The sequence below is a fragment of the Scyliorhinus torazame genome, chromosome 18, assembly GCF_047496885.1.
Source record: "Scyliorhinus torazame isolate Kashiwa2021f chromosome 18, sScyTor2.1, whole genome shotgun sequence".
Lineage (NCBI taxonomy): Eukaryota > Metazoa > Chordata > Chondrichthyes > Carcharhiniformes > Scyliorhinidae > Scyliorhinus > Scyliorhinus torazame.
The window spans coordinates 55,703,799-55,728,601 of NC_092724.1; the positions used below are offsets into that span (position 1 = coordinate 55,703,799).

At 42.8% G+C, this 24,803-nt stretch overlaps 1 protein-coding gene across 3 annotated transcripts in view; it reads right to left on the minus strand.

Moving 5' to 3' along the window:
• The window catches only part of kdm4b (lysine (K)-specific demethylase 4B), a 1,116,292-nt gene that overhangs the window by 59,598 nt on the left and 1,031,891 nt on the right, over positions 1-24,803 (minus strand). For all 3 annotated transcript variants that reach the window (XM_072482756.1, XM_072482755.1, XM_072482757.1), the window contains 2 exons: positions 12,946-13,001; positions 10,475-10,583 (listed from right to left, as the gene is read on the minus strand). In XM_072482756.1, the coding sequence (XP_072338857.1) occupies positions 10,475-10,583; positions 12,946-13,001 (165 nt within the window). The remainder of the gene's footprint in view (positions 1-10,474; positions 10,584-12,945; positions 13,002-24,803) is intronic.

Here is a 24,803-nt window from a genome sequence, read left to right on the forward strand (position 1 = left end):
GTGGAGTACAAATTAAAATGCACCATATGCTCTACTTGTGAGGAAAATCTTCAATGGTAAATGCATTGAATAAGGTTTTCCACGTGGTAACTGAAGCAGCATTATAGAGAGAGAAACAGCAACTTGGGTAGGTGTGGTGTCATGACCTGCTGAATTTGGAGAATGTATTTTCCTTACAAGAGGACCCCATTCCATCAAGCAGAGGGATGTACATTATGCAATGTTTCTAATGCAGCTTTCAAAAGGACAAGCAGATAATAAATCCCTTCACAAGCACAAAGTATAACTGCACTGCAATGCAGCAAACATTGTACAGTATATTTTTTAAGCCAGACCTGTACGAAGCATGGCTGTGTGAACAGGCTACATACAACGTGCTTAATCCCAGCAAAGTCAGGGAAACAAGGATTACAAAGGATATACTGCGCAGGCCATTCGGTCCAACCAGTTCATGTGGTGTTTATGCTACATTCAAGCCTCCTGCCAGCTTTTTTCATCTAAATCTATCATAACCCTCTTTGCCTTCTCCCTCGTATACCTGTCTAGTTTTCACTTAAATATATCCAAACTATTCAATCATTTCCTGTGAGACTAGGACCACTGTTTATGTAAAGCGTGAGTATAAACTTGGGTGTTTACCAACAAGGACAGGTGTGCTGAATGGTCATATTCCCATGTTGTAATTTCTACATTTTATTTATCAAAAGGAGGGTTTAGGTGGAAGTTTCTATAAACCAGCTCCTGTGAACCCCTACAACTCGAGATATTTAGGAAGCAGCTTGCTTGTGAATCTATTTTCCACAAACTTTACAATTAGTAAAAGTAGTAGTTTAGCAGATTAGCAAAACATATATAAAATTAGACATCCAAAGAAACTAATTTTAATACAACAGATGCCATTGTGGCACATCAGTTCCCCATTAAATGCAAAGTAAACCACACAGAATGCTATTAATTGACAGCAGGTAACTTCTTGGAGAATTCGCAGATGTAATTTGACAGATCGCTCATTATGCAAATGAGCTCACAATCAAAGCAATAATTACATTTGGCTAATAATTAAATCTGACTATCAATTTTAGTCGAATTTACGAATGAAACACTAAAATGAAAACAGGTCTTCAGGTCTTCTTCTTAAATAGGATATACGGATTCTAAACCTACAGTTTAATTTAATGTTTATCTCCATTTTTGAAGTCTCGCACCTGTCTTCGGACTCATTTTTGGATATTCCTAGTTCAAGTATAACAGTCAGTTTTCTTTTAGGATATAGTATTGCTCTGAAAAATGACACTAATGTAGATAGGGGCCGATGTTACAAATATGTTTCTGATTTTCACTCTCACAGGAGCGACTGGGAGAAGATGCAAGGTTGATTCTTGATATCAGGGTCCCAGCGAGTTACGTTCTTTACCATATGCATAATTGCTGGTGAAACAGCATGGTTGCTCATCGTGCAACTAGGCATCACGTTTTGTCTTAAAATCAAAACCATCTCCACAAACTTTAGCGGTATTATCTTGTAGAAAACCTAATTAAAACCTTCAATGTATTTTTTAAAAATAGGCTTAATATCTAATTTGTGATTTTAATTCCCTCTTGCACCCAGAATCAGATAATGATCCAAGGGCAGGAATAATCAAATATATCAAAGCTGCTCTTCAATGCACGTCAACCCAACTTAGAACAGCAACTCTCTTTAGTATTTATGAATGAACCATTTAAGTCCTCAATATTTTATTTCTTTCGTTTTTCTGCAACATCCTGGTTGATCTGAATAATCACATGTTGTAAATTCATGCCCAATACAAACAAGATTTTGATATCCAGAATCATTTTAGATCTTTAACAGTGAGGGGGGTTATCACTGAACTACATTGAACAGATTGCTACTCAAGGCTACCATTGCAACCCTGTAATTGCTTTGTCCATCAGGGGCAGGATGATTTCCTCACCTGACTTAAGTTTTGAATCTCGGTTCCAGAGTACCAGCTTTAAAATACAAAGGTGTCACCAAGGTGACCATATCCCAAACTTGGGTGATTCATCATCTCAACTCTCGAAAGGGAATAGGATAAAATTGATCGAATCTCCCTGCACATGTTTGGCAATAAAATTACTGATTTTAAGAGCAGGACCAAGAGGGCTAATTCATTAAAACAAGTTAAATATTGCAGGTTTTCTGGAATCCTGAACTCAAGCTAGGCAGCTTCGGTAAAGACAGAAACAGAGTTTCTGAGTTTCAGAATTCTCAATCGTCTGGGAGGCTGAATTTGGGTTCAGGCGTGCTCTGAAAATAGTGCACATGCATGGCTCGTCAGTCCACTGATGCCTCAGTGATGTGGTGGAACATTAAAAGTGAAGGCAGGGGTTAGGGAGGGGAAGATGGCAACTGCACACCTTCAACTAACATGGTCTTATGTTCATTGAAGAGCTCGTTAACAGGCTGGAGAGAGACACACAGGCAGGGATTCTCCATTCTCAGCTGCTACGATCAGGAATACCGATCGGGCAGAGAATGTAACGGGAGCTTCAGCTGAAAACAGGAACGGCACTGGGCAGCAGATCCTTCCCCAGTCTCCATTCACAGATCTCCACCGTAGCGGGTTACCCGCCCCACGCCAACAGTAACATGCAATGTGCTGATTTGCAGGCATCAGCATGCAATTAACATGCTGGAAGCATATTGATCCATCCCCCCACAGGGGAAATCCACCAGGTGGACTTTGGTGTAAGTATTGCCAAGCGCACTCCTGGTGTTGTGGACTTCCTCTTTTGTAACCACAGAAAGCACTGTTGAAATGGTCAGGACCTGTCAATCATAAAAAGTGTTTCTTAACATTGTGGTTAGGATCAATGGGGGTATTTGAGATGCATTAAAGTGTGAAGGGAAATATAAATAAACAAATTCCCTTGAGCTATGTCGAACCATTAAGCTGGTGAAAGGTACTGCATCATGCCAGTCTACGGTATCACTGCCAGGGTGTCAGTGCTATGGTACCAGGGGGCAGCTCACCGTTGGCAGTGCCCGGGTGCAGGGACTGAAGGCGGTTGGGTCACCCTCATGCGCGCATATTGTGGTGTCACCCGTTATTCCCGTGGAGGAGGATGTGAGGTTGGGGGTTCTTCCCGAGTCAGCGGAGGGGGCAGCATGGTAGCACAGTTGCTTCACAGCTCCAGGGTCCCAGGTTCAATTCCCGGCTTGGGTCACTGTCTGTGCGGAGTCTGCACGTTCTCCCCGTGTTTGCGTGGGTTTCCTCCGAGTGTTCCCGTTTCCTCCCACAGTCCAAAGATGTGCAGGTTAGGTGGATTGGCTATGCTAAATTGCCCTTAGTGTCCAAAAAAGGTTAGGTGGGGTTACGGAGATAGGGTGGAGGTGTGGGGGTAGGGTGGAGTGTGGGCTTAGGTAGGATGCTCTTTCCAGTGCAGACTCTATGGTCCGAATGGCCTCCTTCTGCACTGTAAATTCTATGATTCTACGATATGATTTGTGCTGCAGGGCTGGGGGGGGGGGGGGGGGGGGGGGGGAGAGAGCGGCTGCCATTTGGACTTTGGGATCGGGGTGCCCGCTCAGAATGGTGACCTGAGGCGGAGCGATGAGAATCCGACGCATTTGCCGCTCTGCATATATTTGAATGCAAAAGGTCTGTGACTCGCACCTAGGGGACGTTCCTAGCATTAGCGGAAACCAGTCCCGATTCTCCGCTGGCAGGAACACTTAGACTCTGGAAAGGAGAATCCTGCCCAGAATCAAATTTTCAAGGCTACTAATGGGAAGAGCAAAGAGCAAACAATAGTGCATAGTTGTTGGGAACATACTAGGGAGCCGGTATTAATTTTGGCAGCTGATGAAAAACCTTGTGTAAAAAGGGACAGCGAAACTGGCCCTCCATCTCCTGCCTGCTCCATTCCTCCAGGCAACAGCAAGCCCGATGATGGCTGCTGTTTACCGTATAAAATTATCCTCCAGAACTAACTAGTTCCAGCCTCCTCCCCAAGCAGAAAATCCAGCAAATGTTTTTGGTCAATGATATTAAAGGTCATTGACCTTAAAGATTAACTCTGTTTCTCTGAAAAGATGCTGCCAGATCTGTCTTTGTTCAGCTTTGGCCACATGGATATACAAAGTTTGAATCAACTATAATTAATGTGGAATACAGGTTGCTCTCCAATGACACCGCTATGGGTAATATTTGATCTGGAATGCAGCTGGATCAGGGAGGTCTGATTTCAAGCTGGACAGCTGAGCAAAGTGTGAACGGACACAAAAAAGGAGACAAGTGGAGCACAGAGGGCCGGGAAGAGAGAGGGCAGCAGTTTAAAATAAAGCCATTGGACCCCAAGAGAAGTAATGGCCTAGGTGTATAATAGTGCCAGTGCTTGTTCTATGGATCGGTTTGAGACAAACACCAGATGACAGACACCAGGCACATGGGGTACTTCAAATGTGATTTAGAGTTAATATTCATACTACAGATGCACGAAAAATAAAGACTTTATTACTGGCACACATACAATGGACAATGAAGGATTATAAACCCAAGCAGTTATCTGGCCAAGCTCCTCTATTTTCAATTCAGCTCATGGGTTAACAGCTTGCTGTGGGGTGGAATACAGGCAGCAGGGTTTAAGGCAGTTGAGGAGGGGAGGCTGGTCAGGAAGTGTTGGGGAACATAGGATTGGGCATAAATAACATTGCAATTTGTGGGATCTTGCTGTGCACAAACAGCTATTATATGTGGTTATGAAACATCAGCCACTGCACTTCAACATAATTTTCCATGTATGAAGTGGTTCAGAGAGCGACATAATATGCCTCTATTAATATATGCCTTTTTGCTCTATTTTGTATTCACCATCCTCCATTTTATGTTAGGATTCCATCTTTAACTGTAATGTTGAGTTTTGCAAATGAGCACAAATTACATAATAAAAATGCACAATGACAAATGGGAATTGACTATTATTGCAACAAGATTCTAACACTTTAAGTTAAAGAGCTTCAAATACCTACCATATTAACACAATTCCCTTTTGCCCACAAAGGGACAACAATTCATTGGTTATCCCATTACGGCTATATTGGTAGGTTTCAGTTAATTTATTATATCTGCCAATAGGGGAAACATGTTGTTGAGCATTGCATGAGCCATGCCTCAAAGCCATATCAGACGTACAACAATTAACCTTCAGGAAAGTACTGCTTCTAGGCTGAATATGGAAATTGAACAATTAATAGTTTTCATGGTATTGATTTGACAAAGTATCAAGTCAAATCTCCACATTACATAAACCATGAATTTAGGCCCCATTATTTCTCTGCATATTTACAAAGTGAATTGGAAGCAAATTCACAGGCAGAAAATGGAGGGGACTTAATCGACGGTTGCCACAGAAACATGGCCAAATGGATTTTGAATGACTATTAAATAAGAAATCAATTTTCAGACTTCACCTCTGGTAAATAAAGTTAGTCTCAGGAACACATACATTGTGCATAACAATGAGGCTAATTTGTATATGCAAACATAATACTTGGTCGCTTTGCAGGGATTTGAAGTGCCCTTGTTTTCTAAATTGATTGAGAATATTGACCTTAAAGTAAATTAAGCTGTCATCCAGGGTTTTTTTTTGGTTTGGCCAGTTTTTCCTGCCACCATCAGCTGAAAGTGATATGTTCTTTTCTGTGTCCATCAGGATCCGTTGCATTCCATCACCATCTCCTAGTCACTGTAATGGGCCAGTGAGGTTTGATCTCTATTCTCAGCTGTGTGGTAGTTCTGTCACAATCATTGTGCCCTCATTTGACAACCTGTCCAAACCCAGCAAAGACTGCTGGATGTAGATTGGAAGTGAGATATCTGGCTGCATTTATTGCCCATCCCTAATTGCTCGAGAAGGTGGTGGGGAGTTGCCTTCTTCAACCACTGCAGTCCATGTGGTGTAGGTACACCCACAGTGCTGTTAGGGAGGAACGGGGAATTCCAGAATGTTGACCCAGCAACAGTGAAGGAACGGCAATATATTCCAAGTCAGTGTTGTTGGAAGGGAATTTCAAGATTTTGATCCAGGGTGAGCGAAGGAACAGAGATATGGGGCGGGATTCTCTGATCCTGAGACTAAGTGTTGTCGCCGTCGGAAACGCCGTCGCATTTCTCGACGGCGTCAACATGGCCTCAGGATCAGCAATTCTGGCCGCTATAGGGAGCCAGCATGGCACTGGATGGAGCGGCCACGCTGCTCCAGCTGCTGATCCTGGCATCAACTGGGTACCGCGGGGTCCGATTTCAATTTTTCCAACTAAGGGGCAATTTAGCGTGGCCAATCCACCTACCCTGCACATCTTTGGGTTGTGGGGGCGAAACCCATGCAAACACGGGGAGAATGTGCAAACTCCACACGGACAGTGACCAAGAGCCGGGATCGAACCTGGGACCTCGGAGCCGTGAGACTGCAGTGCTACCACTGCGCCACCGTGCTGCCCTCCGCTGCAGTTCATGTGGTGTAGGTATACCTATAGTGTTGTTAGGGTGTAAGTTCCAGGATGTTGACCCAGTGACAGTGAAGAAATGATGAGTAACTGGAGGGGAGCTTCCATATAGCGGTGTTTCCATGTGTCTGGGTTTGGAAGGTGCTGCCTAATGTGCAGCCACAGTATTTATATAGCTGATCCAGTTTAGTTTCTGGTCAATGGTAGCCCTCAGGATGTTGAGAGTAGGGGATTCAGCAATGTTAGTGTCAGTGAATGTCAAAGGGAGATGGTTAGATTCTCTCTTGTTAGAGATGGTCATTGCCTGGCACTTGTGAGGGCAAGTTTTACTTTTACTTTTATCAGCCCAAGCCTGAATATTGCCCAGGCCTTGCTGCATATGGACATGAACTGCTTCAGTATTTGAAGAGTTGCAAATGATGCCGAACATTGTGCAGTCTTCAGCAAACATCTCCACTTTTGACCGTATGTTGGAGGGGAGGTCATTGACAAAACAGCTGAAAATGTTTGGGCCTAGCACACTACTCTGAGGAACCAGTACAGTGGTGTCCTGAAGCCTAGACGACAGACCTCCATCACAACCATCTTCCTGTCTACTAGGTATGACTCCAACCAGTGGAGAGTTCCTCCACCCCCCAATTTCTATTGACCTCAGTTTTGCAAGGGCTCCTTTGTGCCACACTTGGTCAAATGCTGCCTTGATGTCAAGAACAGTCCGACTCACCCATCTCTGGAGTTCAACTCTTCTATGTTTGGATCAAGATTCTAATGAGGTTGGGTGCCGATTGACCCTGGTGAACCCAAAATGAGCATCAATGAGCAGGTTATTGCTGAGCAAGAGCCTCGGACCTACGGATAGCACTGTCGATAAACCCTTCCATCTATCTGCTGATGATCGGGAGTAGGCTGATGTGGCTGTAATTGGCAGGTTGGATTTGTCCTGCTTTTTGTGGATAGGGCATACTTTGACAATTTTCCACATTGCCACGTAGATGCTAGTATGGTAGCTGTACTGGAACAGCTTGGCTAGGGACGCAGCAAGTTCTGGAGCACAGTCTTCAGTACAATTGCCAGATCGTTGGACCCATAGCCTTTGCTGTATCCAGTGTCTTCAATCATTTCTTGATATCACGTGGAGTGTATCAAATTGGCTGAAGATTGGCGTCTGTGATTCTGCCGACTTCAGGAGGCCAAGATGGATCACCCACTCAGAACTTATGGCTGCCTTTTGCACTGTTGTGCTGGGCTCGTCCATCATTGAGGATGGGGATATTTGTAAAGCCTCTTCCTCCCATTAGTAGTTTAATTGTCCATCATCATTCATGACTGGATGTGGCAGGATCGTGAAGCTTAGATCTGATCCATTGCTTGTGGAATAATTTAACTCTATTGCATGCCGCTTCTGCTATAATCCTGCATTACAGATCGACATCTCATTTCTAGGTGCGCCTGGTGCTGCTCCTAGCATGCCCCTCTGCACTCTTAACTGAACCAGAGTTGATCACTTGGCTTGGTAATCATGGTAGAGTGAGAGGTATGCTGGGCCATGAGATTACAGATTGTGATTGAATACAATTCTGCTGTTGTTGATGGCTCACAGCACCTTATGGTGCTCAATTTTGAGTTGTTAGATCTGTCCAAAATTCATCCCATTTAGCATAGTGGTAGTGCCACGCATACACGATGTAGGGCGTCTCAATGTGTAGGCAGGAATTTGTCTCCAGAATGACAGCATGGTGGTTACTCCTACCAATACAATCATGGACAGATGTGAGGATGGAGTCAAATATGTTTTCCCTCTTGTTGGTCACGTCAACATGTCAAAGACCGAAGTTCTTTCGCACTCAGCCAGCTCGGTCTGTCTGCTGCTACCACACCATTCTTGGGGAACAATTAAATCCCCACCCAGATAACATTTTATGCCCTTTCCACCCTCAGTGCTTCTTCTAATTGGCATTCAACTTGGAGGAGCACGGATTCATCAGTTGAGGGAGGCAGGGAGGAGTTATAATTAGCAGATTGTTACCTTGCCCAGGCTTGACTTGCTGCCTGAGACTTCATGGGGTCTGGTGTCAATGCTGAAGACTTAAGAGGGTAATATCCTCCCGACTATATAACACAATGCCACCTCCTCTGCTGGATCGGTCATGCCAGTGGGATAGGGCATGCCCAGGATTTGTGATGGTGGGACATTGTAAGATGTGATTTGGTGAGAATGACTATGTCAGACTGTTACTTGACTAGTCTGTGGGACAGTTCTCCTAGTTTTGGCACAAATCCCCAGTTATTAGTAAAGAGGACTTTACAGGGTTAATAGGGCTGGATTGGCTATTACATTTCCGGTGCCTACATTAATGCTGGGCGGTCAGTCCTGTTTCATTCCTACCAGTCTGGGGATTCAACCAGAGACATTCTAGGTCTTTATCGTTCAGCATATCAGTAGACAAACTCGTTGAGGCAATGATTTTCACTTAACTCCATGTTTCATAAAATAAACACCAGACCAGTCTGAATATTTGAACCACTAAAATCAAAATCTGAACATTTATATCATCATCTGCATATACAAATATGATAACTGAAAAAAAGCAGCAAACTGTAACAAACATTAAAGTTACAAAGTTACTACAAAGGAAGTTGCTCACTTTTACTTTTGGAATTGCTTATCCTCTAGAAAAAGGATGAAGTAAACAATGATTGGGTCAGCATACACTGATTCAAAGCGAAGTTCAAGCTAATATCAGTAAAAAGCTACACAAAATCAAAGTTGCCAGTTGAGTGCTAAAATGATTACATAGTGCAAATTTATAGCATTCGTTTTCAAGCTTCTCTGTATGGTCCTCTTGCAAATCATAATACATTCACGGGGGATACTACCCTTTTGTATTCACAGTAAATAATCAGATATTTAGGTACTTTTTACAAAAAAGCGACACACCCCTAAGAAATCTGCAAATAGAGACAGGTGACTGTGATACCTGGGCCTGGGAAAGCTGGCAAATAGTGACAAATGCCTGGTTTTATCTTATTGGCAGACTGTCCCCAGAAGGGGTACATTGAATTCATGCAACAATAAAAGCTCCCCAAAAGTTGTGACCGAAGTATATAATCAGAAATGCTCATTATGAACACAGAAATATATCAATACTGGATTAGAACCAGAAAAGTAATGGACCCAGTTATGTTGGGCACGCGTGGTCTTTTTGTTTAAAACAAAACATATTTCTAGTTTTGCAATTATGCAAAAGAAGAAACAGCTCTTCTCTTCGCTTAAGAAGTAACACATAGAAAATAAAACACTTTTTCTTTCCAAAAGCATTGACTTAAGTTGCCATTGTTCACAGCAGTTAATGTAGTTAGAATATTTAACCATAGGGGAAGCCACAATTGAGTTGCATTTCATCCTGTCAACACTTCGTAAAAAGGTTCGAAAGAGAAAATGCTGGAAAATCTCAGCAGGTCTGGCAGCATCTGTAGGGAGAGAAAAGAGCTAACGTTTCGATTCCAATGACTCTTTGTCAAGTGCTTTTCTCTCCCTACAGATGCTGCCAGACCTGCTGAGATTTTCCAGCATTTTCTTTTTAGTTTCAGATTCCAGCATCCGCAGTAATTTGTTTTTATCTAGTATAAGGATTCTCTGCTTTATGATCCTTGCTGATCATTAGCTATTGTTAAGTACACCAAGCCCAATTGTATTGCCTCCAGCACTGCCCCGAATGGGATCAGCACATCAGGGTGGGAGAATGTGGGGGGGAGAGTTGGAAATCCTCTTCTTTAATGGTAGGCAATCATTCACAGACACAAACATCTGCAGCAAAAAACAACCAAAAGTAAACAGTTTGATCATAGAGATAATAGGATAAAAGGTACGAGTATCCTTTTCTCTTTTACGATTGACATGTTCCCTCTATTGCCGTCACCTCAATGAATCAGGAAGAACACCAGTGATCTAACAGAATTGATAATGATCCACATAGCACCTACCAACTTTTGTCTCTGCTCTGGGATCCCAGTGACGTCAACTGGATTCCGTTCCAGCACATTCAAAAACGTCACCTCTGGCACAGCTATTGCACAGATCACATGGACCCACCTAAACAGACAATTGCAAGCATCAAATTAGAGAAGCAATGGATTTGGAAACAAATTACCTTGCAACCTTAAATTAGTTGAATAATTTATATGGACATTTGTTCTTGATCCGTATGTACGAAATCCATTAATGCTGATTGGAAATTTCAGTACTGACTTCTCAGGGTTTTCCCCAGGGTAGAGGGGTCAATTACTAGGGGGCATAGGTTTAAGGTGAGAGGGGCAAGGTTTAGAGTAGATGTACGAGGCAAGTCTTTTACGCAGAGGGTAGTGGGTGCCTGGAACTCGCTACCGGAGGAGGTTGTGGAAGCAGGGACGATAGGGACATTTAAGGGGCATCTTGACAAATATATGAATAGGATGGGAATAGAGGGATACGGACCCAGGAAGTGTAGAAGATTGTAGTTTAGTCGGGCAGCATGGTCGGCACGGGCTTGGAGGGCCGAAGGGCCTGTTCCTGTGCTGTACATTTCTTTGTTCTTTGTTCTCAATTGGAACATGGAGAGGAGTGATGAGTGGTGGATGTGGGGGTTAATAAAACTCTCCCTGGGAGGCTTGCTGCACCTCAGGAAGGATACATTGGACATGGAGAGGGTGCAGCAGACTCACTAGAATTATATTGGAGCTGAAAGAGTGAAATTATAAGGACGATTACAGAAATAAAGTTTGCATTCCGCTGAATATAGAATATTAAGGAGCGATCTGAGGTGTTTAACACGATTAATGGATTTGATAGAATAGATACAGAGAGTTTATTTCCTCTGTTGGGGAGTCCAATCAAGGGGGCACAACACTCAAATTAGAACTTGGTCATTTAGGGGTGTTGTCAGGATACACTTCAACATCAACAATTTGCTTTAACATTAGATACAATACAAGATAGAAATCTCACATCAACAGTAGTGGAAAACAAACTGAAATGGAAATTTCAAGACTGAAACCGATAGATTTTTGTAAGATAAGGGTATTAAGGATTATGGAACCAAGGTGAATCGAAGGCTGATCAGCAAAACATGCTTGAGGAAATGAATATCCTTTGCCTGCTCCTTTGCTCCTCTCATTATCAAATAACAATAATGATTTTTATTTGATTTGCAGTCTACAACTTCATAGACTGAATTGTTATATGTATTGCCACAAAGGCTGAAGAATTAGGACAAGGCAGTTTAATTTAAATTTAAAAGACTAAATTTACCCCACTAGTGTCTGCTGCAGGGTAGGGTGACTGACTCACAGCCAGTTAGGCAAGAGATCCTTTCCCCAGGGCTGCCCCATCCCCCATTCTGGTGACAGATTTAATTTATTCCCAGCCTGGCATCTCAGTGGAGAAGTGAGGGAGTATTTAGGTGTAAAAGACATCCTGAAGATTGGGGAGTGAGACCAGGTGAGTGGCTCTTGAAGAGAGTCAGTATTAACACAACGGGCGGAATTCTATGATTTTATTGGAATAACCATCTTAAACACAATATACTTTCAAAGAAAAGCAGAATTTTATCAGAAATTTGAATGAAGTTCCCATGTTCTTTTAATGAGGGAGCTAACCTATTTAAAATAAATATTTCCATTAAAATAGCAGGCAACAAATATTATGGAATATGATTTCACCCCACAGGTTTCCATTTCTATGCAAAGTCAATAAATGAAATTCAAAATTTTGCATTGGGCTGGATTGCCACGGGCAGAATGTGGACCATGTAAAGGTTCATTGACCTCGAACGGGAATTTCCTGTCGCCGGGCAGGCGTGGCCGGAGAATCCAGCCCATTATATTTCAATGGGGAACAGCTTACTTTTGATCAGATTTCACACAAACAAGGTAAGGTCACTGGATAGAGATCAGATCAGCAACAGGGGTGATAGAGACAGGTATGGCCTCGGACGAGAGATTAACGGAACACAGACTGCATAAATTACCTTCCTGGTCTGTATGACTCAATGATGGAGTGTTTTCATGAAAAAAATGTGTTTGCCAAACCTTCCGAGTTATTCACAAACACTACAGCTATGTAAATTATATCGTAACTCTGTGTCACACCATTCAATGCTAGTATGTAAAAATGACAGCCCATCATCAAATGGAACCGGCAGTGCAAATATTGCTGAACAAAAGTACTGGTATCCATTTAAATTGTTCTCATTGTAGTAATGGCACAAGATACAGCCAAGATGCATCTTTCCATGGTCTTAGCTCTAAAAATGGCCTAATAGGTAGAGTCTATCCACTACTGAAGGTGCAATGTACTATGATGTTGCACAATAAAATGACAAGCGAACAACTTATTTATCACCGACTTAACAACATGCAGATCAATACAACTGTCAAGTACTCTTAGAATTTACTTCTCAAACACAATTGCTCTTTACCTATTGTCCGTGGTGCCTTTTAGTGCCCCACCTCTCAAATTGCATAAACAGCAATCCTGAAATGAGGAAGAAAATAGAAGTTAAATAGCAATTAAAAATTAACAGACTGACTCGAAGCTGAATTCACAGCATAGAAACTAAAACAATGAAACAAAATGTTAAATTTTTTGTTTCCAATGAAATAAATTGGCTATTACTTCTCATCTTTACAGCATTTGTATTTTGCACAAGGTAAACAGATTGGACAAGACCAACCTCTCATGGCAGAAGAAGAGGCAATTTAGAGTGCCACTCAACATAAATTTGGTGGCTCCATGATTCTGCATGGCATTTACAAGTTAATCACCTGAAGCAATGAAATTACACCTATTTCCAGTCAGTCTCAGGCTGGTTGAATTGGAGCATCAAATCACTGGATACAATGAGTGAAAAAATACCTCGCGCACAGATGCTATCTCTTGACTCATTGCTGTGCACCATAATTATGGGGGCGATTCTCCGAGCCCCCGCGCCAGGCCGGAGAATCGCCACAACCGCGCCACGACGCCGGCGTGCGATTCTCCGAGGTGCGGAGAATCGGCACCATTTGCGCCGGCGCATTTGATGCGGTGCAGGCCGCGGGCTGCTGTAATCGGCGGGACCGCTGGTTCTCCAGCCCGGATGGGCCGAGCGGCCATGCGGATACGACAGAGTCCCGCCGGCGCTGTTCACCCCTGGTCGCTGCCGGCGGGAACTCTGCACGAAGGGTCGGGGGGGCGGCCTGTGAGGCGGGGAAAAGCACTCCTTCACCCGGGGGGGGGGGGGGGGGGGGGGGGGGGGGGTGTCCCCGATGGGGTCTGGCCCCCGGGCCTACTTTGTTGTGCGGCCGGCCCCTGAACACCAACGCCATGTTGAGTCGGGGCCGGCGCGCTGAAGAAGTCCCCCGTGCATGCACAGGTTGGCGCGGCCCAACTGCGCATGCTCGGGTTGGCGTGGCGCCCATTTGGCACCGGGAAGGGAGGCTGGAGCGGCATGAACCGCTCCAGCGCCGTGCTGGCCCCCCGTGGTGGACAGAATTGGTCATCCCTGTGCCCGTTTCGCGCCGTCATGAAATGCAACGGCGTTCACGACGGTGCAAACACTTGGTCTCCATTTTGGAGAATCGCCCCCAATGTTCTCAGTTATTCAAATATATTATTTAATTTGGCAGATAGCAACTCATGGTAAGACAAGATTATTTTATTTCAGATTTCTAGCATCTGTAGTATTTTGCCTTTCTCATTTACAGCATTGACATATTTTCTCAACCTAATGGCAACATAAAATATGGCAATAATTTTATGGCAACATAAAATATATCAATGTTCACGAAGAGCTCTCCTCAAAAACGTAAAAAGAAAATTGTTAATGCAAAACAATCCAGCATGATAAAGCTTGTTGTTTGTGATTTTGGCCTGCCATTGCATTTTCATGATGGACCACAGGTGTCTTTGATGGAAATGTTCCCCTGTTTTGATGCGGTGTCTTTAGCAGGCCCAGGATAGTACCAGAGGGGCAGAATAGTAAGAACAATGGTTTGGTTGAGTTTAATTCCATCTTCAGTTTAATGCCATACTATTTCCAGACATGATCATGGAGTCAGCTATTGGCAGAATGTTTTTCCTGGATGCGTGAAAAGATATCTTCATCAGTAGTTACATCCCTGGAAAGCACACCACCAAGATGTGAAAATATTTCTATAACATTGAGATGGATGTCATTTGGCTATGTCTGCAGCTTCATGGCTTATACCTGGTGTTGACTGAAAGCCTTGGACTCGGAGATACTGATCTGGAGATGCTATGATCAAGCAAATGTTAACAGCTGCGCAAACCAAATCCCAAAGGGAAACTTGGCCCCTATGTCACAAATGTTGTTTTTTGTATTCTGACAAGAAGAAGAAAAGTTTGCTGAATTCGAAAGCCACAAATTTCAGTGATACTCTGGGATTTAAAACATTAAATTAAAATACTTATTGACAAAGGTGAAGAAACCCTAAGCACACAAGATTAAATTTACACAGTTAAAAAATTAGTCTTCCAAAACATCCCCCTGAAAAGATTCCCTACTTGGTTAGGCTCACAAGTAAACAATCCTTTAGAGACGTTTAACTATAAAAATCTAGTAATATTACCACTGTTACTGTAGGAAAGGACATTACAGGACTTCTCATTCGCTGCCCCACTGCTGTGGAAATCAAAGAACTCCAAAACAAAACTCTACTTTTTGAAAAACAGACACTTTTCTGGCTTGGCTGGAATGGCTGCTAAACTATGCCTCTCCACAGCTCTTTTCCAAACATAGAGCCACAGCTCAGGAGGTATCACATAGCCCCAAACAGCTTAATATATCTCCGAAAATACTCTTTTTGCCTTTCATCTTTGATTACTTTGTGCTGAAGACTTTGAACTTAACTTTCCCAAAATATCAAATTTTTTCACGCTGTCCCTATTGTCCCCAACGTTTGGGTAAAATAAAATTGAACAATCTTGCCTTGTTTATGAAACGATTGTAAGCTATAAAAGCTTTTTTTACTTTTTGGTGAAATTCAGCAGCTGAAAACAACAAACTCCTAATGACCTCTGAATGCAATTTCTTTACGTACTGCCTATTTACTTATATAAAATTTACTTGGCCATATTTACTTCAAAAGCATGCCTTTAACATCTACACTCCTTTGATGTTCTAAACTAGCAGCCAAGCTGTCTTCAGTTTAATTAAATTATTTTCACACACAGACACTCAAGCCTGCTTCACAGAATATCAAAGTTGATCCCAAACATATTAAATATAATAACACCAGTCGTCACAGAGGCCAAGGATTTTGGCAGCACTCGAGAATTTATTTGCCCTAGTCTGGATGTCTTCCTTGTTGTAGCTAGGCACAGTTGCTTCATACAGAACCTCTCTGATCACTACTTCTGTTACTTGGATAGAGGGCACAATCTTGAAAGACTCAAAAGTTACCATGAATGAAACCTAATGTTGATGCTGCAGGCATGTCATGGTGGCTTCTTTAAGCATTGCAGCAAAGAGTTTAGAGATTCATAACACATCTTTGCTTTATACCAATGGTTACTGCAAAGGTATTGGATGCCACAGGCACAAACACATGCAACCATGCCATTATATAACAGGCGCAGGATTTTGACAAACTTGTGCAGATATCCAAGCTTGGAAAATGTGTGTCATAGACCAAGTTGACACACGTTGTCAAAAGCTTTAGTTAGGGATTTGAACAGCAGATATAGTTCCTGATATTGCTCCCTGAAAGGTCTTTTGTACTTGCTGCCAACACCTATTGGCTGTCCCCTGGTTAATCTTAAAAGTACTGATTCCAGAGTAAAATCACCTACCAGACAGTCTTTCTGACAGTTTAACAGAACGCCAACAGACACACAGTACATTAACTCTAAACAGAGGATGCAACATGCGTGAGACAGAGATAAACAATCCCACAACAACAGGCCATGCCAAAGCGTTGCAATCCCGCCACATCCATATGTTAATGGTTGTGGACCATTAAAAACAAACAGGAGAAGGCACCATAATTATCCGCACCAGTAATGATGGTGAACTCCAGTATGTCAGTTCAAAGGACCAGGCTGAAGCATTTACAACCATCTTCAGCCAGAAAAGCCAAGTGGGCAATCCTCTTCCTGAACTTCGCTAGCATTCAGATGCCAACCTTCAGCAATTCAATTCATTCCACATGACGTCAAGAAATGGCTGAGTGCAGTGCACACGGTAAATGCTTTGGGCCCCAACAGCAACTTAGCTGGAATGCTGTGTCCCTAGCCACGTTGTTCCAACACAGACACCAATCAGCAATGTGGAAAATTGTCCAGGTATATCATAAGACCAGAAGAAATAGGAACAGGAGTAGGCCGTTCGGCCGCTCAAGCATGCTCCGCCATTCAATTGGATCATGGCTGGTCCGACATTCCTCACATCCACAAAAAGGACAAATCCAATTCAGCCAGTTGCCACCCCATCATTATACTGTCAATCATCAGCAAAGTGATGGAAGGTGTCGCTGACAGCACTATGAAGTGACATGGACAAGGACCAGAGTTATCGGAAACCCTTAATTTTCCTTTACTGTCGAAGAAGGTGGTTTGCTCTGAAAAAGTAATCTAGGTTGTTTCAATAGTCGGGGTCGTGAATCAAGGCTGTCACAGATCCAATTCTACCATTACCAGCAAGCCAGGAAATCAACCCGGATTCAATGAAGAGTGCAGGAGGGCCTGTCAGGTGTAACACCAGGAGTAAAAATGAAGGGTCAACCTGGTGAAGTTACAACACAGGACTACGTACATGCCAAACTACATAAGCAGCGAGTAACAGATAGAGCTAAGGGACCCCACAACCAACGGATCAGATCTAAACTCTGTAGCCCTGCCACGTCCAGTCATGAATGGTAAAAGCAAATTACTGCGGATGCTGGAATCTGAAACAAAAGCAGAAAATACTGGACAATCTCAGCAGATCTGACAGCTAGCTTTGACAAAGAGTCATCCAGGCTCAAAAAGCTGGCTCCCTTTTCTCCACAGATGCAGTCAGACCTGCTGAGACTGTCCAGTATTTTCTGTTTTTGTTTCAGTCATGAATGGTGATGGACAATTTAAAAACTCACTGGAGGAGGAGACTCCACAAATATCCTCAATGATGTAGGAGCCCAGCACAACAGTGCAAAAGAAAAGGCTGTAGCATTCACAACAACTTTCAGCTCAAGTGCCGAGTGGATGATCTCTGCCTTGTGATATGGTACAAATTAAGTAATGGCATGATGGGAAAACTGGTCAATGGGAAGGCTGGTCAAAATGTTTGATACAATGTAAGAAAGGCTGAAACTACTCATTCCAGCTCACCAGGCCCATGGAAAGAATGCTCACAGTTCATCAGACCCCTGTAAGAAATACTGCCCTAACCATTTCAGACTGTAAGACTGATAAGGCCAACTTTGCATAACTTGAAGTCTGAAAAGATCAGCGAAGGTCGAGCCATTCCAAAACACCGAACCTCATCAACTCCTGATAAAACTAACTCGTCATAACCCAGGGCCGTAGGAATTAAACAAGATAAGTTCAGGAAGAAATAATTCTATTCCGACCTTTCAATGTTCCCTCCAAGGACAAGATAATGGTATGAATGATGTGACCAAAAAAGGTCTGTTCTATGCTTCCGTTTGTATTTCCGTTCAAATTCCTGACTATACTGTTGTCACACAATCTTGATAATGATAATGTATAAATATTGAGCTAATTCTCTGCGAAAGCGCGGAACTTGCGAAAGACTCAGCAGTTTTGTTGACTGCTCTCTGACTTCAAGTTTCAGCCAGTACTGCATGCAGTCGTTTTGAAAATAAAGCTTGTTATTTTGTCTTAACGAGCGTGTTGAATCTTTCAACTACAGAAGCGGGAAAATATTGACTTTAGCAGCCTCCTACGGAGGTCCCCAGCACCACAGATGCCAGTCTTCAGCTAATTCAATTCGCCTCATGTGATATTGAGAAACGGTTGAAGGTACTGGATTCTGCAAAGGCTATGGATCTTGATGCTATTTCTGCATTACTTCTGAAGACGGGCTCCCCAGAGCTTGCAATGCTCCTAGCCAAATGATTCCAGCACAGCTGCAACACATCATCTACCTGGAAATACTGTGGCTACAAGAGCAGGAGAGAGGCCAGGAATTCTGGGGTGAGTAACTCATCTCCAGACTCCCCAAAGCCTGTCCACCACCTACAAGGCACAAGTCAAGAGTGCCTGGATGAGTGTAACAAAAGCTCAACACCATCCAGGACAAAGCAGCCCACTTGATTGCACCCCTTCCACAAACATTCACACCCTCCATCACTGCCGCACATTAGCCGCAGTACATAGAATATACAAGATGGAACTGTAGAAACTCACAAGGCTTATTATTGGCAGCACATTCCAAACCCACGACCATGACCATCTAGGAGGACAAGACCAGCAGATATATGGGAACACCACCACCTGGAAACTCCCCTCCAAGTTAATCACCATCCTGACTTGGACATATATCGCCATTCCTTCACTGTCGCTGGGTCAAAGTCCTAGTACTTGCTCCATAATAGCACTGCGGGTGTACTTACACCGCATGGACTGCAGTGGTTCAAGAAGGCAGCTCACCACCACTTTCTCGAGGGCAATTACGGGTGGCAACAAATGCTGTCCTAGCCAGTGAAACCCACATCTCGAAAAATTAATTTTAAAAAAGAATGTGGAAAATTGCCCACTTATGAACTGGATGCAAAAGGCAGGACAAATCCAACCTGACCAATTATGCCCCTCATCGGGCTGCTCTGATCATCACTAAAGTGATGGAAGTGATCAACAGTTTTATCAAGCAGAACTTGCTCAGCAATAATCGTCTCACTGATGCTCAATTTGGTTTCCACAGGATCACTCAGTTCATGACCTCATTACAGCCTTCAAGCAAAACAATTGAATTCCAGAGGTGAGGTGAGAATGACTTTCACATAGAATCCCTACAGGCAGAAGGAGGCCATTCGGCCTATCGGATCTGCCCGACCCTCTGAAAGAAACCTAGGCCCACTCCCCTGCCCTATCGCCATAACTCTACCTAACCTGCACATATTTGGACACGAAGGGGCATTTTTACCATGGCCAATCCACCTAACGTGCACAGTTTTGGACTGGGAGGAAAGCCACGTAGACACGGGGAGAACATGCAAACTACACACAGGCAGTCACCCAAGGCTGGAATTGAACCTGTGAGGCTGCAATGCTGTCTTGATGTCAAGAGCAGCATTGCCCTTGACATCAATACAGCATTGCATCAGGGAGCTCGAACAAAACTGAAGTCAATGGGAATTGGGAACACCTTCTGCTCGTTGGGAGTCATACCTGGCACAAATGAAGATCTCCACATCACAAATGAAAATGGTTGTGGTGGTTCATTACTTCAAAGATAACCCCAAAAGACTACAACACTAAATAATCCTTCAAACTGTTCCTTTAAACATCCAAAAGGCTTCAAAACTTTAAAAATTAGAACACAGCAGGTTACATTCAATATATTTATAGTCCTTGGATTGCAGACATCAACAGACCAGCTCTGTGTTTCTTCCTGCAGCTCTCAGCAAAACACACAGACTATTCTAGCTGCCTTCTCAAACTGAAACTCAAAAAAGCAGAAGTGAGCTCAGCTCCCCCCCCCCCCCCCCCGCCCCACCCTCTGACATCACTTCAGGAATATCCATTTCTTAAAGGTACTCTCACATGACACCTCCCCCCATGAAAAAAAACCCCATCAACTTCAAGGTGGTTTCATTTTTCACCTTTGCAGCATCAATTAAGAAATGCACACAGTAAAAACACTTTACCGGTTCAAAAAAAAAAAACAATACACGCAAACAGGTATAATAATATAGTCCATTTTTTTTCCCGTTCTTCTTCCTCCAACCGAAATCCTTCTCGATTGACAGTCTCTTTGAACAAGAAGGTCTCTGCACGATCCATCCATTTCTCTACGCCTCGGCATTTCTCTTTAAAGTTAGATACTTCAGTTCAATCTGATCACAGAGTCCCTTGCAATTCTCCAATACAGGAGCATCGGTTACCACAGCTTTCAGGCAGTCAAATGCCTATTGAAAGTCCGCTGTCCATTGAAATCTTTGATGTTTCATCAGCAAGTCCATCAGTGGAGCAACCACGCTACAAATCTTTTGCACAAGGGTTCGATCAAATCCACTCATGCCAAGAAATAGCATTATTTCCCTTCGTCTTGAGGGTATCTTTCGATGGTATCTTGAGGGTAACTTTCGATTTCACACCCCGTGTGGCCATTCAACCCTGTCCGATTGTATGGCCAAGGAAAGTGACTTTGGCTTTTCCAAATTCACTTTTGGCCAGGTTTATCACCAAACCTGCCTCCTGAATTCGACTGAATAACTCCATAAGATGTTTAAATGTTCTTTCCATGTCTGGCTGAAAACTACCAGATCGTCGATATATACCGCACAATTGGGTAATCCTGAAACCACTGTATTTGTTAACCGTTGAAATGTGGCTGGGGCGTTTTTTATACCAAATGGCATAACTTTGAATTGGAATATACCATCTGGAGTCACAAAAGCTGAAATCTCCTTCGCCCTTTCGGATAAAGGTACCTGCCAGTAACCTTTAAGTAAATCCAATTTAGAAATAAAAGCGGATTGTCCCACTTTCTCAATGCAATCCTCCAAACATGGGATAGGATAAGAGTCCGTTCTTGTAACTGCATTCTCCTTTCTATAGTCACACACAACCGTTGGGTACCGTCTGGTTTAGGTACTATCACTATGGGTGAGCTCTATTGGCTGCAACCCACTTCAATTATGCCATTTTTAAGCATACTCTCAATCTCATGTTAACCTGTGCCAATTTTAAAGGATTAAGTCTATTTGGATGTTGTTTGATAGGAACAGCATTTCCCACATCTACATCATGTATAGACATTTTAGTACTTCCCAATTTATCTCTACAAACTTGCCCATGTGATATCAATAACTCTTTCAGGTCAGTTCATTTTTCCTCTGGAAGATAACTCAACAATTTATCCCAATTTTTAAGAACATCCTCATTCTCCAATTTAATTTGAGGTATGTCAAATTCACAGTCTTCAGGATTTGGTTCATCACTGAGTTAGAATCATTAAAACCTCCTTTTTCTCTCCTTCCCTTTCAAAGTACCTTTTAAGCATATTCACATGACACACTCGGTGAGTCTTCCTACTATCTGGTGTTTTTACCACATAATTCACCTCACTTAATTTCCTTTCAATCTGATAAGGTCCACAAAACCTAGCTTTTAAAGGCTCACCTACCACTGGTAACAACATTAAAACTTTATCGCCACTGGCAAAACTACGAACTTTGGATTTCTTGTCCGCTACCCGTTTCATCACAGTTAGTGCAACTTTCAAATGTTGTCTCGCCAATTCACCTGCTCTATTTAATCGTTCCCTAAAATTTGACACGTAATCCAATAGTGTAACTTCCGATTTCTCACCCACCAATTTTTCTTTAATCAATTTAAGTGGACCTTTTACCTCATGACCAAAAATTAGCTCAAAAGAACTAAATTTGGTTGACTCATTAGGTGCATCCCTAATTGCAAACAGTCCGAATGGAATTCCTTTATCCCAATCCTCTGGATAATCTTGACAATGAGCCCTCAACATTGTCTTTAATGTCTGATGCCACCTTTCTAACGCTCCCTGCGATTCTGGATGGTACACAGTTGATTTAAATTGTTTTATTCCTAAACTATCCATAACTTCTTTGAATAACTTTGAGGTAAAATTTGATCCTTGATCCGATTGAATTTCTGTGGGTAATCTATATCTAGTAAAGAATTTAAGTAACTCCTGTACAATCTTTTTAGCTGTAATATTATGTACTGGAATGGCCTCTGGAAACCTAGTAGACATCCATTCCCACATTTTGTTTTAGGAATCAATCAATTAGGACCCTCGTAAAAGGTTCTTCAAATGCTGGAATGGGTATTAAAGGCGCTGGTTTTACCACTGCTTGAGGTTTTGCTATCACTTGGCATATGTGACATGATTGACAAAATGTAACTACATCTTTATGTAGTCCAGGTCAATAAAAATGTTTCTGGATTTTAGCTTGAGTTTTCCTTATCCCCAAATGACCTCCCACTGGTACCTCATGTGCCACTTGCAACACCTCCTTTCTATACCCTACCGGCAATACTACTTGATGAACTTCTGCCCACTTTTTATCCGCCTGCATATGTACAGGTCTCCATTTTCTCATCAAGACATCACTTTTACGGTAATAACACTCAGATTCCTCTTCCGTGTATGCTTTCTGATACATCCATTTTATTTCTATATCTTTCTGTTGTAACTCCGCCAATTTTCCTGAACTAAAAATATCCGCCTCATCCTCCACCTGTTCTTGTTCTTTTTCAACTATCTGATCGAAAATAGTTTCTGATACTTGCACTTCAACTTCACGTTCACTCTTTGATTACTCCTCTTGTCTTAACCTGTGACTTTGCGACCTTGTTACTACACAATCCGGAAAAATCCCAGGATATTTGTCCTTCAATACTTCAGTTGTCTGATTTTCCACTGGCTTATCAACCACAGGAGGCATCACTCCCACTTGCGATCCAGCTACATCATTACCCAAAATAAACTGTATTCCTGGACAAGATAGTTACTCTATTACGCCTACTACCACTTCACCAGTCTTCACCGGACTTTCCAACCTTGCCTTATATAATGGAATGCTACTCCTCTCACCCTGAATTCCACATATTTACCACCTTTTCTGGCAATATTCTTCCCAAACTACATAATTCCTCATCTCTTACCATTAAAGATTGACTAGCTCCTGTATTTCTTACAATTGTGTCTTTACCTGCTCCTCCTGATACACGAGTAAACTTTACCCACACAAGTAAATTCTTTAAAGACATCTGCCACCTTCTTATCAATTATTTCTTGAACAGGCTCTACAATCGTTTGCACCTCCTTTGCTTCCCTTGGGCTTTCCTTTACCACTCGAACAAACCCCACTGTCCTATCCTGTTTTACCACACCAGCCTTCCCAGTGCTTTTCTTCAACCACCAACACTGTGACTTTACATAGCCCAGTTTATTACAGTGAAAACATTTTGAAACTTTTAATTTCTCTTCCACCCTCCTGGATTTCTTTCATAATCTGAGGTATACTCTCTTTATTATCTCCCATCAGATCACCTTTACCTTTACCACTTGAGTATTTCTCATGTCCCCAGTTTCTATCCCTCACCGGCTGAAACTGATGTCGGAAACCAAGCCTTGATTTATGAACTAATTCATAATCATTTGCCATTTCTGCTGCTAATCTCGCAGTTTTAACCCTCTGCTCTTCCACATGAGTTCTCATTACATCAGGTATTGAATTTTTAAACTCCTCCAAAAGTATAATTTCTCTGAGAGCTTCATACATGTTTGGTCTACTTTCAAAACCCTTACAACCTATCAAAATTACTCTGTTTGAGCCTTTCAAACTCCATGTATGTTTGACCAAATTCTTTCCTTAAATTTCTAAACCTTTGTCTGTAAGCTTCAGGCACTAGCTCATATGCACCTAAGATGGATTTTTTTCACCTCCTCATACGTTCCAAATACTGTAGCCAGTTAAAATGACTAACTCCCGATTTAGAATGGCTAACTCCCGATTTAAAATGGCGAACGGCAAAGGCTGATGGGAAAGTCAGCCAACAGGACACAAACAAGCAGCTGCGGGTTGAGTGTGTATTTACCTCTGGAAAGGCCAGACAAGATCGAAACCGGCAACCATCAGCATAACAAAACACCAGCCGTCTGCATATTAATGAGCAATCCCCGGGAACAATGAGCAACATTTAGAAACATAAAGCCAAACCAGACTCCGTGGCGCCAGCAGAAGCCTACACAAAAGGAGGTGAACGACGACCTCAAGACCGCCCATCGATCAGGAACCGCTCCAGCATTGGAGAAAATCGAACCAAGTGATTGGGACAAAGTCCAATCAGTTGGAACCAGGTACAGGGTCCGCCCCGAAAGGCGGGAAGCCCCTGGGGACTATAAGAATAGAGTCCAAGTTCAAATCGTTCTTCTTACCGGATCACTCAGCAACGCGAACCAACCCTTGACAGTGACCGGTCCAGCCATCGCTGAAATAGAGTAAGTCTTACTTCAACGCTCGCTACGAGATAGGCGCTCCTAGCTACCAATCTGTACCAACTTCGAATCCCGCAGGCTTAGAACCCGAACGAAAGACCATTTGTTTCCCTGACCTGGTGGGCCAGTTC